This window comes from Aquarana catesbeiana, linkage group LG02 (genome assembly GCF_042186555.1).
Source record: "Aquarana catesbeiana isolate 2022-GZ linkage group LG02, ASM4218655v1, whole genome shotgun sequence".
In the NCBI taxonomy this organism is placed as follows: Eukaryota; Metazoa; Chordata; class Amphibia; order Anura; family Ranidae; genus Aquarana; species Aquarana catesbeiana.
This window is the reverse complement of record NC_133325.1, coordinates 61,673,513-61,688,899: the sequence shown is the minus strand read 5'-3', so window position 1 is coordinate 61,688,899 and position 15,387 is coordinate 61,673,513. Positions and strand designations below refer to the sequence as shown.

Sequence of the window (15,387 nt, the reverse complement as noted above, 5' to 3'; positions counted from 1 at the left end):
TAGGGAATAAAATGGTGGTCATTGCAACTTTTTATGTTATGTTTTTTGGAAAGAAACTGTTTCATGAATAAAAAAAAAAAACACTAAAGTTAACCGGATTTTTCTATATACTATGAAAGATATTGTTACGTATACAATTGATACCTAACATGTCACACTTTAAAACACTTGTGGAATGGCACCAAACTTCAGTACTTAAAAATCTCCGCAGGCGACACTGGAAATTTTTTTGCACTTGGAAGTGCAGTCGCTGTAGATCTGAGGGGAAGATCTGAAATGGGGTGGAGCTCTGCTCAATTCTATCACCCAATCATGTGCAAGCAAAAATGTTGTTTATTATTTTCCTTGCATGTCCCCTTCAGATCTACTGTGACTGGACTTCCAAGTGCACTTGCAGTGTACAGTGGATTTGCCTTTAGTAAATAAACCCCACTGTGTATAGCTGGTTGTTAAGGATTGGGTCGGGAATGCGAGCCGCTGCGCCCTTAACAACCGATAAATCAGCTGTCAGCGGGCTTCTCCAATAACAGCTGAATGTTAAAAAACAAGAATTGGCGGAAATAAAAAAAATCGACAAAAAAACGGTGTGCCCCCAATCCATAACAGGCCCTTTGAGTCTTGTATGGATTTTGAGGGGAACCCCATACCAACATTTTTTTTTTAAATGGCGTGGGGTCCCCCCAAAATTCATACCAGATCCTTATCCGAGCATGCAGCCTGGCAGATCAGGAGGGAGGGGACGAGTGAGCATCCCCCTTCCTGAACCATACCAGACCACATGCCCTCAACGTAGGAGGGGGTGCTTTGGGGCAGGGGAGCTCTACTCAAAGCACCTTCTCCCCATGTTGATGGCGACAAGGGCCTCTTCCCCACAACCCTGGCCGATTGTGGGAAATCTACGGGCGGGGGGGCTTATTTGGAATCTGGAAGCCCCCTTTAACAAAAGGGCCCCCAAATCCTAATCCTCCCCCCCAATGTGAATGAGTATGGAGTACAGTACATCAACAGGTGCATGCTGGGCCACTGATGTCACAGGGGGGTGGTGCCACCAGGTGACATCGCCAGGTGGTCCTGCCCCTTAGTTATTCTAGTTATTTAAGAACTGTCAGATGGCGGAGCAGGCAGACAGCGGGAGCCTTAGCCCGAGCAGGGTTTTTTTTTTTCCGGTTCCAGTGGTTGCGGTGGGCATCGTGATTGACGATGGATCTATTGTTTTGGGAACATTGTTTTTTATTTTTTGATAAAGGACTTTTCAAAAACATATGTAGTGTCTTTACTCACTTTTTACAATTTTTTGGTGAATGGGTAGAGGTACTATGTACATTATGGGGGGGGGGGGATCTTGGATCTCCTTAAAGGGGGCTTCCAGATTCCGCATAAGCCCAACATTGGGGCAAGGTGCTTTGGGGGGGGGGGAGCAGAACCAGCCCTTAATGCAGAGAATGCATTAAGGTAAAACATCTCTAGCCTTTTCAACCACTTTTAGGCCCCTTTTACATGGGCTGTCTGATCAGGTCCGCCTATCAGTTTTTCAGGTGGGCCTGATTGGACCCTCAAGTCTCCCCTATGGAGTGGCGGATGTCAACATTGACATGTCCGCTGACATCTGCCGCTATCCGATTCAATCCTGTCCACCAAATCCAAACGGATGGTGCTCCTATTTTCCATACGTCTGGTGGATTGGATCGGATATGATTGGATGTAAATGGTTTTCCCCATAAAGGAGAGGGGGACTGGGTCCCTCTCCGTTCTTCACAGTGAGTGGAGACTGATCTGTCATCCGCCTGCTTAGCAGGGATCCGCTGACCAAGCGGAATCCATATAACAGAGGCACCTTGGTGAAAGGGACTTTAGGCTGGGTTCACACTGATGCAAATTGGATGCGGATTTCCCCACATCCAATTTGCATGACAGGAGAGTGTGACCGGGTTTCAATGTAGCCGGTTCACACATCTCCGGGGCAGCTGCAGAGCGCATTGTACAGGGGTCCTCTGCGCCTTTGGCTCAGTTTCAGGTCCGAATTCAGGCAAAAATTTGGGCCTGATTCGTCCCATGATACGGAGAACCGGGACGCACCGGACCCCTGCTGCATCCGCACGCAATGTGAGCCCAGCCTTAAGGAAGAAAAGGCTGCCTCCAGGTAAACCTGCTCTCAGTTTGTGTATTGCTATACTATATGTCCCATATTTGGGAGAGTTAGGGACCACAGAGGTGCCTAGATACGACATGTATTTTTTAATTTATGCAACAAAAACATTACCAGACGTCAATAAGAATATTCACATTGTGTTGATAACTTTCACATGACATGCCAAAGTTTCCCTTTAAAGCAATCTGAGAAAAATCTTCATTTGTGTAAAAATAAGAAATTTTGAGATACTCATCGACGTTTTAACTTTTTTTTTGTCACCTTGCAAAAAAAAAAATAAATATTACAGCATATTTCAATTCATGTGAAATGTCTTCATTAAGTGTCCAAGAAAATGTAATTCGGCCTAAAGAAATGCAAAACTGGCTTTTCTGACTGGAATGCTTAAATTCATAAAGAAGATAATTGAGGATAAAATGAAAAGATGTGAAGGTTATAGGGGTGGCAGTCATTTGTTTTAGCTATTCGTGGTGAATACTTATAAAACAGATTATGTATTGTGAGACACTTACAACGAGGCAACTGTCCAGGCCTTGTAGCACATTATCTAAAGTCGGCCTAAGTAGTAATTAAAATAGATTTACCAAATTTAAGCCACTTTAGGAAAAAGAATGAATACAAAACAGATAATTATGCCGCAAGTGAATTCGTAAAAACCCTTTAAGGTGTAAAGGTTAAAATAAGCGTGATTAACGAAAGCATTAAAAAAATCCCATCAAGAAATAACAGTATCGGGACCAACAAGGAAGACAGGAAATCTAGACGTGTTGGAATTGATTGTGTTTTGGCCAGGAAATGTTAATTATGAAATGGAATATTTTCTTTCTTCAAAGGCAAGTTTATTTCAGGTTAATGTATGCATTGTGTTTATGTTCCATCACCTGTGTGTCTGTTAATATAGAAATCTGAAGTTGGTATAATTAGGAGGTTTATAATGTGTCCAACATGCCCATGGTGAAAGAGGGCAGCTAAGGGACCAAGAGGGAGTGTCCCTCATGGGGGTTTTATAGAATGGTGTGTCACAATTATAGGTGGGCACCCAATCATAGGGGGTAACCAAAGTCAAAATTCTCACCTAGTCTCACAGCCAGAATAAGCTGTAATAGGTAGGGATGAGCTGAACACCCCCCGGCGAACAGGCAAAAAGTTTGAGTGAACATGCGAACCCTATTAAAGTCTATGGGACGCGAACATGAAAAATCAAAAGTGCTAATTTTAAAGGCTTATATGCAAGTTATTGCCATAAAAAGTATATGGGGGACCAGGTACTGCCCCAGGGGACATGTATCAATGCAAAAAAAAAAAGTGTTTAAAAGGATCGTTTCTTCAGGAGCAGTGATTTTAATAATGCTTAAAGTGAACCAATAAAAATGAAATATTCCTTTAAATATCGTGCCTGGGGGGTCCCCTTAGTCTGCCTGTAAAGTGGCGCATCTGTCTGATGTGTTGAACAGTGCTGCAGCAAAATGTAATTTCTAAACGAAAAAAAAAATCATTTAAACTTGCTTTTAAGGGGAACTTCACCCCCAAAAAATTGAAAAAAAAAGCGAGTGGCCCCCCCTTTCCTATATAACAGTTGTCACAGCCAAGAGAAAGCAGTCAGCTGGAGGCCTCCCATTGAGGTGGAACTTTATTTTTTTTTTTTCGGGTCCGTCGGGCGGCGTGATTGAAGATGGATGGACATTGCGGGACGCTTTTTTTTTTCTTTTCTTTTTTAATAAAGGAATTGTCAAAAACTGTCTATTATGGTTTTTGTTTTTTGACACTTTTTTTGGTGAATAGATAGGGGTACAATTTACCCCTTACTCATTCACATGGGGGGCTGGGATTTTCCCCTCACCCGCAGACCCCTACAACCACCGGGCCAGGGTTGTGGGGACGAAGCCCTTGTCCCCATCAACATGGGGACAACGGGCTTTGGGGGGACCCCAAAGCACCCTCTCCATATTGAGGACAAGCGGCTTGGTATGGTTCAGGAGGGGGGCCCTCGCTCACCCCCTCCCTTTCCTGGCCTGCCAGGCTGCTTGCTCGGATAAAGGTCTGGTATGGATGCCAATTTTTTTTTAAATTTTGGCTTGGAGTTCCCCTTAAAATATATACCAGACCCAAGGGGCCTGGTATGGATTTTGGGGGGGGTATGCCGTTTTTTCCTAATTCTGTCATAGGGTACCCCTTAACCTTTTCAATACACTGTATTATATACTGTACCTCGACTACACTGTGTATATATATATATGTATATATATATATATATATATATATATATATATATATATATATATATATATATATATAATTAGACTGTGTGCACTGTATATATAGTCTACACTGAATGCAGAGTATGTAAATATATATATATAATTTTTATACCGTATTTATCGGCGTATAACACGCACCTTTTTCCCCTTAAAATCATGGGAAAATCATGGGTGCGCATTATACGCTGACTGTGAGGGGGACATGAGCGATCGCCGCCGAAATAGACAGCTGAGTGTACTGTGTACTCGGCTAGGCTCGGCTCCTCATGGCTCCGCTCCCAGTCGCTCCCAGTCCCGCCATTGGACCTGTGTTATGTCCATCATAGGAGCCGGGCCAAGGGGCAGGACTGGGCAGGACTGCGAGAGGAGCCGAGAGGAGCCGAGCCTAGCTGAGTACACAGTACACTCGGCTATGTGTATTTCGGCGGCCCTAATTTTAAGTGAGCAAGTCTTCAATGACACTGGGGAAGGCTGCAATCAGACTGGGCAAGGCTGGGCAAGGCTGCAGTGAGACTAGGCAAGGCGGCAATGAGACTGGGCAAGGCTGCATTTAGACTGGGCAAGGCTGCATTTAGACTGGGCAAGGCTGATTTTAGACTGGGCAAAGCTGCAATCAGACTAGGCAAGGCTGCATATGGACACTGATCATTCTGCAATGATGGACATGGCTGCAGATGGACACTGATAAGGCTGCATTGATGGGCATTTAAATGTAAGTTTTTTCCTTAAACTTCCCTCCTAAACTTGGGGTGCGTGTTATACGCAGTGGCGCATGTTATACGCTGATAAATATATATATATATATACACACACACACATACACACACTACACTGTATATATATATATATATATATATATATATATATATATATATATATATATATATATATATATATATATATATATATATTAATACATTGCCTGCACTGTATATATAGTCTACACTACACTGACTACACTGTATATATTATATACTAAACTGCCTGCACGCCACTAACCTGCCTCTAGCTAACGTTCTCTCAATCTCCACGTTATTATAACACTATATACGACCGCCGTGTAAGCAGCCTTATATAGTGTGGGGAGTGGACTTAGCCTTAGGACTTAGCCCCCTGAGCCATGATTGGCTAAAGTCACCCTGCCTTTGGCCAATCATGGCTCTCACAGCAGAGTGTGCTGTGATTGGCCAAAGCATGCAGGTCAGGTACATGCTTTGGCGAATCTCGCAGTGCATTATAGGGCGCTCCACGGTGCTCGATTTTGCCGCGAATGCCCCATATGTTCGCCCTAAGCGAACAAGCAAACACCCGATGTTTGACTCAAACATTGGGACCATCCCTAATCACCGTGTCTTTGCTAATGCCCAATTCCTCCGCCATCAATCGTAGAGTCAGTCTCCGATCTCGTGCCAGCATTTGTTGTACTTGCTTGATCATGTCTGGGGTTCTGCTTGTTGAAGGCCAACCTGAACGTGACTCATCGTCAATTGTTTACTTCCCGTCGCGAAAGCGAACCAGTTATAAACACATTTTCTGTTAATGGATTCTATCCTGTACACTTGCACCAACGTTTCATGCGTCTCCCTTGCCATTGTCCCCAATTTGTAGCAGAACCTGATGTTCCAGTGCACTGTGACCCTACCTCTCACTACATTTAACTGGCCAGAGCAGGTTTACCCTGACGGTCACATGTACTCCACGCTAGGTGGTGCTTCTCTAACTGTCTCTGGATAGCCATGTGCATGCGCGTGCACCTGGCCCATGTTTCCGTTGAGATACCGGACCATTCACCAAACTTTTTAGACATACCTCGTAAATCCAACAGCAACACAAACAGAGAAATGCATTTTAAAGTAGAGTAGGGGAAGGCTAGACCCTCTGTCAGATTTTATTTTCTATTGATGTCTGTTTTGCATATAATCCCTAACTTCCTGTGTGGTAAAAAAAAGTAACTACAGAATGTCAGGAAAGGCTGCCATACATGACTTGATTTTTGGACGATTTATAGCCTGCTGGCACCACCTGGCTTGACAAAAGTCAATTGAACCAGGTGAACTAGGTGCAATCCCAAGTGCAAATCCTGGGTCAGCTGAACAGTACCTGCGTCCAATCAGATGGCCACGGAGGAAGATTCATCCATCTGTGTGGTTTAGCATGGATGGAGAAAGCTGATTTCTTTATTTTAGCCCACCAGTAGAACAAAAAAATCCAAATTCGTTTTTTTTTTTATGTACTCAGTTGAGCTTGAAGAAGTCAATGCTCTATTTTTCTCCACACAAATTAATTATATATGGCAGAAAATGCAAATGTATTTTAACTCAGTACTAATATAACAAATCTTGCTTTATGTTTTTCCTGACTTTTATTATTATGTTTCTGTGTGTGTTTTTTTTTCTTTCCATATGGGTTCAATAATTTCCATTTGGAAGTGCAGCAAGTTTTCGATTATCCTTCCAAAACCATCTAGCGCGGCGGCCAGTATCGGATGCGGTACAGACCTGCCAATGCCTCGCTTTTCCATATGTTGTGCCATGTACGTCCCCAGGCTCACTATAAATAACCAGCAGAAATCACAGGGACTTACGTGTCTGGACAATTTATGGAGGTACGCGTCATCCATCTGTTTTTTGAAAAACTCTTTGGATATTACAATGCACTCAGCTCCATCAGAAACCAGAGCCATGCCCAGGGTGTCTTCATAAATGGTATACACCAGGCCCTAGAGGAAAACAATGATATTACAAGAAAATAATCACATTTATGTTTATTCAGTCATTGTACCATTAAAGAGTAGCTTCAGGCAACAAGTATAATCAATCTGTTAACCGCTGTGAAATATAGAGGAACAACGGCAGCATACATTTTTATTGTATTGGTGTTTTATCTGTAAGACAATGATGATTAATAATAATGAAAGAATCCCTTTGCCATCTATCTCTTCCATACTTTCTTACTCCCTGTATATATCCAAACTGAAGGACATTCATTTTCGAAAGCTCAGTGCATAATAAATAACTGCTTTTTATTTTTAATAAAATACTTGCTTTATCCTTTTTTCATCCTCTGTTGCATTTTGATTCTGCTGATCCCCTGCAGCCACTTGTAGTCTACAAGAACCTAAGTGTCCTTTGCAGGACGTTTCTCAGGGATGTTTTTCTGAGGGTGACGACAGGGGGACAATGGCTGTGTAATATGGGTTGAAAAAGCCACCTTTTTGTAGCTACTGACTTTTAATAAACGAACAAAGCCTGGAACTCCGCTTTAAGTGTTTAAAGTAATGTTTCATTTTGGATAGGGACGATTATGACAGTTTTTTTTCTGTTCTTTGCCAATTGTGTCCCATTGGGGAGATTTCCCTTAATTTCCTGTCCCTTGTGACAGTGCAAGGACCTGCCGTTTTGCTGAAGCCCAGAGCCCTTGAGCAGCAGTAAATGTTTATGCTGTCAGCAGATCGGCTTCTACATTTTTATACACAGATGTGCAGGGATGTTATATACACAAGCCTTAGGATAGCTCAGGGCTTCCAGTATAGAGACATACTGGAAACAGGGGGTCTCCACCAGGGGTCAAAGGAGCCCTAACCATGAGTCAAGAGACAGGAAGTCTCACCCAGGGGTCAGAGAAGCCCCAGCCAGGAGTTAGGAGACAGGAGGTCTCACCCAGGCAATAGCGGAGCCCCAGCCAGGAAACAGGAGGTTTCAACCAAGTGTCAGAGGTTCCCCAGCCAGCAGCCAAGAGACAGGAGGGTTGGTCCCATGACTCAGGTAGGCTCCTATCGGGGTGTCAGGAGAACCTCTATTCAGAAGCCAGGAGTGGGCCATGAATCAGGGCAATGTGATTAGGAGAGCTGGGCAACACAGTCAGAGGAACTGGAGAAGAAGAGAAGCAGAGTTGCTGACAAATGAGCCATGTAGCTCAGCATTTTCAGTTGACTATTCGTGTTGATGTGGAAGAACCCCTGTGTAGGCAACTAATATTATGTGAACTTTCCTTTTTGTTCAGTAAAAGTGGGCTGCCATGCCCTAAAATACAGTTTTGGACTGGTGCAGCTCATTGGTAAAAAGCATCTGTCACATGAGTATAATCACCCCAATACCACACCCTCCAAAATGAAGGAACACCAAGGTGTCATCAGAACTAGTGTTCCCCATTGGAAAATGTTCCCTAAATTCCTGTTCTTGTGACAACACAAAATTAGTTTTTTTCACCTTTGGTGATATCAGTAAACAGGAAAAAAGAGGGTGAATCTCCCAAATGGGGATACAGACAACAATAAAAAACAGGTGTTCCAACCCTCTCTACGTAATCCACACCAAAAAAGTTTTGCCTTTAGTTATACTTTAAATCATATATGCACCTAATAATGCCTATAGGTATCCTTATATCCATGGCTCACTTTTTCCTATTACCTATTACAAAAAGAGAGTAAAGAAACGTGATTGCATACAGCACCTCCACCTGTACAGACTTACATGACCCTTATTCTTATTAAAAAAAAAAAACCTGTGTGAATCTTAGCTCATTTAAAAGCCTCCAATTCTGTAGATGTTAATCTTATCAGCCTTTCCTAGTGGTGTGATCTTTGTTCCTTTGTTCGTTATCCAATAACTCAAACCAACTTTCCCAATTCGGCTAAGAGAAAACGTTGCTTACTTTTAATAAGGTTAACACTGCGATATTTATCTGCAAGGCGCCAGAGTAACCCATAAGCCACACGTATGACCTTATTGCAGTAATGAGGTCATCAAGTCCTCTTCCTTCTTAACAAAACCTGGTCTTTAATTAGAGCAGTCCGAACACTGGAAACATAAAAACAAATTTCACCAGATGCTATCTTTCTTTCTCTTTCTTGTTCAGTGGATTTTATTGAAGAATTTTTGATTACAAATGAAAGACAATTGTAAGAATATACACACATAGAACATGTCATTAAGTATAGTCCAGAAGGGATTGGGGGAAAGCAAAGTGTCCTTCTGGTAGTCAAGTTGAAAAAAAGTCCATCAACTTAAGCCAACAGAGAAAAAACCATATTAAAAAAAACATTATTCCTTTAAAGTGGATACATATGTAGGATAAGCGTTGGAGACCATTTTTGAGCTTTTGGCATTAAAGTTGTATTTCCTAACATATATATAATGATATCCATGGGGCTTTTGCTTCAGGTGTGGGACTTCTCACCCCTCTGCTCCATCAGTGGGTATTCGTCAGTGTGACTCCTTGTAAGACATATCAGGTGATGCGGTATCCCTCCCTTGGAATGCAAGTGGCTTGGGATCATCCAACCAATTTTAGAGGAACTCTGGTTAGAGGACTTTCCATTTATACCCTTTATTGGTAATTATATCCCATGTAATTTTCTCATATATACATGAAAAACCCTCTTTGTTTAATATGTTGATAATTGAAATGCTAAAAATATAATTTTTTAACCGCAAACCATGACCCTGAGGAAGACCTTGACTATTCAGGTCGGAACACGTCGGTAATCCAATACAACAGACATTTGATACATAATGCTGTGTATAATTTTATGTTTGCATTCTTTGTGTACTTTTGAATGGCAATATATCCCCCGACCAGAGCTTATATTTTAATGGCAATGAGTTCATGTTACGATGACAACTTTTCAATAAAGAACCTTTTTTTTTAACAATTTATTTATTTAATCTACTAACCCTGTTGCAAAAAAAACCCCACTGGGGGAACCTTCCCATACTGTATCTCAATCGGGGCGGCAACACCAATATCACTCACAACACGTGTTTTTCCCATGCTAAACCATATTAAATGAACTGAAAACCTGCATATGGGCACTGCTACAGAACCAATTGGCTCCCCACACTGCTCCTCTGTCCCCCAGCCCAAGCCCTGCAGGAGGCTGACACCAAGTCATACCCAGATATCCCCCCTGTCCACATTCAAAAAAATACATCTACATGCAACAATAACTACAGAGTTGTATTAAAGAAGAATGCCAGGTATGATATTTTATACCTAAAGTAGTTACATTGATCCAGCTTGGACCAATGTAACTATGTATATATCATACTTGGGCGATGCTTCTGGAAGCTGGAAATCACTACTCCAGTGATCTCCACTAGCTGTCAAGTCCGATTCCGAGTGGCTTCCATGATCCAATCTGATTCTATGATTGTATGAAGTTGAAAGTGTCATTTTACCATTCCACCTCTCCATTCAGAGAGTACTTTGCATTCATTGAGAAAATGCAAAGCTTTCTATGAATGGTGTCCATGCTAAACAGTCAACACCCTGTGAGATCCCACAGGTATGGTATATACATAGTTACATTGGTCCCATCTGGAGACCAGCTCTAAAACGACTAGAAATGTCCTTTTAAAGCTCTTTTTTTATAAGCAGTATTGTAATTTTGTTGACTGGTGAGTTCAGCTGTCCGTCACACTGCTCTTCACCCCCATCAGCATCCTCCCTGCCAGCATATGAGCACTGTGGGCCTTCTGGCAAAATGAAATGTAGCATAACATATCCAGGCCTATAGGCATTTATAGAATATGGCTTTGGGGTAGAGTCTTGTACTTGGGTGCATGGATACTACAGGTATGTGTCCTTAGGCTTTAATCTTTTTCAATTCTGTCTGACTCCTAAGTGACAACACTTCTTCCTTCGAGGCCTTAAATGTAGACATTAATGATTGGACTGCTGGGTCAAGCATTATCAGATTGCTGAACGATCTATCTGATGAAAGATCATGGTGCAAACATACAACTGAGGGATATTTATTAAGCAAATTAGTCACAAAATTAGAGACGCATCTGGGGCTGGATCATCCACAAGATGACTTACATGGGTGCCTGGAGCCTGGTGGCTGCTGATATTATCAACCGGCTTTTCTATGTTTAGCAGAAGGGATTCCAGTAGTAATACAGGTGCCCTATTCCTTTGCCTCCTTCTGGTCCCAGCACTCAGCGGGCTCCTCTGTGAGCCTTTAAGTGCTGATAGTTCTGTTCAGGATGGAAATTGGAAATTTGGAGGAGGTCCACAATGAACCCGAAAGCTCTCAGTTCTGATTCATTTTGGGTCAGAGCTGTGACACCCCTAGTTCGACGACCAGGCTAACTGCAGATCGGGGTGCTGTGTCCCAATCTGCATGCAGTGCAGGGGGAGGAGGCATTAGAGGACTAATAGACCAATGTTGTCTCATTAGGGGCTCATTCTCACGTGTGGCAGCCCTTGTTGCCATTTTGAAAAGGAATCTACAGTGGACTGATTTTCAGAGGACGGTTGGGAAGCAATATGTCACCTCCCTTTGAGTGTTTTAACCCTAAAAAGGCAGAACCACTGTGCTGCAATCATGATCATTGTATGCATTTTATGCAGTTGCAGGCAGGGCCAGATTAATGTAGGGGCTAGCATTTTTCAAAATAAAAATAAAAAATGAAATTGTAAAATATAATAAAAACTAAAATAAAAATAATAATGATAAAAATAAAAAAAAACTGCTGACACCGTCTACTACTCTACTGACGCCATCCATTGCCCTAGTGACACTATCCACTGCCCTCCACTGACATACCCCCCCAAAGCATTGTGAAAAAAATAATACAAGATTACATTGTAAAAACAAAGTTAATTTTTTTTTTTTTAAATGTAAAAAATAAAACAATTACAACAAATAATAAAAAAAATAAAAAATAAAATGTAAAAAAGCATAAAAAAAATGTGGGCTCATTTACACAGGTTATCTTGCGCATAGAGTGCGAATGAGTGGTTTGTTTAAAATACTTAATTTATTTTAATAAAAAATTGTTTGCGTTTAATTTTTATTTATTGACCCCTTTGGTGCTAGCTGCCGCCGGCACTTTGAGGGGTTTGCTATGTCGGGAGGCAGGGCGGGCTTATGGCCATGTGACCGCCATGATCGGCTGTCACGACAGTCACAAGATTGGAAAAATCTCGATTGCGAACAGTGATTGGGAATGTTTCGTGAGCGGCCAGTCATTGTGACGGCGCGTGCTCTCGGCACAGCACTGTCGGCGCTATTGCGCGCAAATATGCAGCCGTTTGGCGCCAAGACCCAAGCGCCGAAAGGCTGCATAATGGCGTGCACTCGCTGCCGAGTGGTAAATCATATAAGCGGCCCTCCAAAATCCTCAGCACCAGGCCCATGATGCTCTTAATCCGGCCCTGGTTGCAGGGCAGTTGTTGCGCAACCCCATTAACTTTAGCAAGTTGCCATCAGTGGCGGTACAGCCCACCAAATTTTTGACCCCTAATTTGATGGGGTTTAATTTGTGCTGGGGTCATTGCATGTGTACAGCCCTGAGTGGCTGCATGTTTTTGCAGGTGGACAGTTGGGAGGCAGTAAAACTAGGCCTCATCTGACTGCTTTTACCACCCCCCAGGTGCACATTTTAATGAGTGCTTAAAGACCATCTTTTAATGGATAATGAGGATATCATGTTTTTTGTTTGCTTTTTAACAAAAAACATTCTTTTACAGAAAATATATTCTGTGCAAATATTGTGCAACAGACAAAACAGGATCTGCCATCCTCCCAAAAGCACACGTACAGTGGCATTAGTTTCCTTTGAAGAGCTTTTTCATGGCCACTATCATCAGTCTGCTTTAATGGTACATTAAAAAGCCTAAGTGATTTAAATCAGTGCAATTGGAAGCAATGATCCATGTGTGTGGCTTTCATTTTAATATTTTTAATAAAGTCTGTTTGTTTTACATTATGAGGAGTTTTGTTATCTATTATGGCTTGCAAGTGGTGATTATTGAAGAGCAAATGCTTGAAGTTCAGTTGGGAGTACTATTAAGCGCTGTGAGATCCTCCTATCATTAAGCTGTGGTTGCTTCTTTGGAAAACATGTACAGTAGCAAGGTCTCTGGCCTTGTCCAGTCTAATGAGGACCTCCAAGGCCGACATCCTTTAATATGTAGTGGGCTGTGAGGCATAGTGGGTGCAAAGGTGGTGAAAGTCATTGGGCGCCAGACACTTCTTGGATGTAAAAGAGTTTTTTTTTCCTTTGACAGTCCTTTTTGTATTTTTGGGGGAAAGAGGGTTAGTGCCAGGACACCCTTGGTGGTTATAGATTCAATTGCCAGATTTCAATAGGAGGACAGCTGTGCAGGCTATGGCAACAGTCTTTAACAGTTCTTAACTCAAGGTAACAGTTCCTTCAGCTTCAATACAGCTGCTTCTTGTAGTTCTTCAACACTGAGCTCCCAGTCTCTCACTTGACCCACTGATTTATTGACTCTGAATTCCTTGAGCTCCTCCAATCTTTGTGGTGGTATCTTCCTCAAGCGTCACCCACACTTCCCTGCTGGATCCCTAGCTTTGCACTCCAGATACTCCTCAAGCTTCAACCCTGTTAACCAGCGAGGTCCCTGGCTTGACTCACAAGGCTGCCCTGCAAGTGTCTCCTCCACTGGTTGGGTCCCTGGCTTGATCACTGCCTGAAGTTTACCGATTCTCCATCGTGCCCGTTTGGTGAGAATATGATTCCGGTACTTGCTTCAGTTACTCACTGTGGTCCCTGGTAAAGGTGATTGGGCCCTTTGTGGCGACAGCTTCCCTTCTACCTCCGACCACTGACAGAACCGTCCCTTTCGGTTGGACTGCAAGCCGCAGTCCCAACTCTGTGCTGCCCTCTTACTTCTGGATAGGCCCTCACACAGCCTGACAGCCAGATGCCCTCGGGATAGGCCCAATCTCCGGCCTAGCAGGCAGGGGGGGGTACGACACACGTCCACCTAGACAGCTGTCAAGGTGGCACAGAACATAGATCGCCTGACCTCACTTAAATATATAGGTTCTCCCAGCAGGCCAAGGGATTCAAGAAAACCCCTGCCCATTGGCTGAGATAACCATATACTCATAACCTGGCCTTGGGTTGCCCTTCTCATATCTAGTACCACCAAGTTCCCGGCCACCTAGTGATAAAAGAGAAAAGTGCAACAAGGCCAAACTTAGGAAGAAATCAATAGATCTCTATCAATCGAACAAGTGGACTACTCTTGGCAAGTAAATTTGTGAGGAGCTCCCTGACCAAACTCCAGGGTTCTACACATGTAAGGAAGAAAAAATCAGGGAGAGGATGACATTTTGATTTATGGCCAGTTCACATCAGAACACAACGTTTCGTCCACGTTTCAAAATGCACTGAACTTGCAGTTTGAAGCAGGTGTTAGTGTTAGAGCCCATATACATTGCATATACAGTTGCATGCATGTGATGAAAATATTTATGTATATTTACATGCAGTTGACACGTATTTTTCCCTCTGTGTTTGTCCTTTGAGGTCACCTCTCTCTTTAGGCTTTTACATAAGAGCCTAAAGAGAGAAGTGACCTCAAAGGACAAACACAGAGGGAAAAATACATGCACTGTGATGCGTTGTGGTGCATTTGTGCACATTTTTGCATGTTTGTATTGTGGAAAATTTACTTTGTTGTTTTTTTCACCGCAGTGCACTGTAATGGTGTGAATTATGCCCCGGATAACCTACATTTTTGACTGTCTATGCAGAGGGTATACAGTCAAAAATGCATCCAAATTGCTTCTGGTGTGAATGGACCCTTAAAGAAGAACTCAATTTTTGCACACACTTTACATAGTTCGTTAGTGAGGAACTATATTGCCACATACACACGGTCGGACTTTACGGCAGACTTTGCCCGGCGGACTTTGACGGACTTTCTGAATGAACGGACTTGCCTACACACAATCCACCAAAGTCCGTCGAATTCGTACTTGACGTACGACCGGACTAAAACAAGGAAGTTCATAGCCAGTAGCCAATAGCTGCCCTAGCGTGGCTTTTTGTCCGTCGAACTAGCATACAGACGAGCGGACTTTTCGACCGGACTCGAGTTCGACGGATAGATTTAAAACATGTTTCAAATCTAAGTCCGTCCAACTTTTGAGCAAAACAACACCGGTGATAAAATTGCGCTTGCTCTGAAGTGTGAGCCGCTAACACAGCAAATAGA

General features: G+C 42.7%; 1 protein-coding gene across 2 annotated transcripts in view; it reads right to left on the bottom strand.

Moving 5' to 3' along the window:
- Positions 1-15,387, bottom strand: part of LOC141126915 (cyclic nucleotide-binding domain-containing protein 2-like) — a 553,939-nt gene that overhangs the window by 49,511 nt on the left and 489,041 nt on the right. For both annotated transcript variants that reach the window (XM_073612976.1, XM_073612977.1), the window contains one exon: positions 6,992-7,126. In XM_073612976.1, the coding sequence (XP_073469077.1) occupies positions 6,992-7,126 (135 nt within the window). The remainder of the gene's footprint in view (positions 1-6,991; positions 7,127-15,387) is intronic.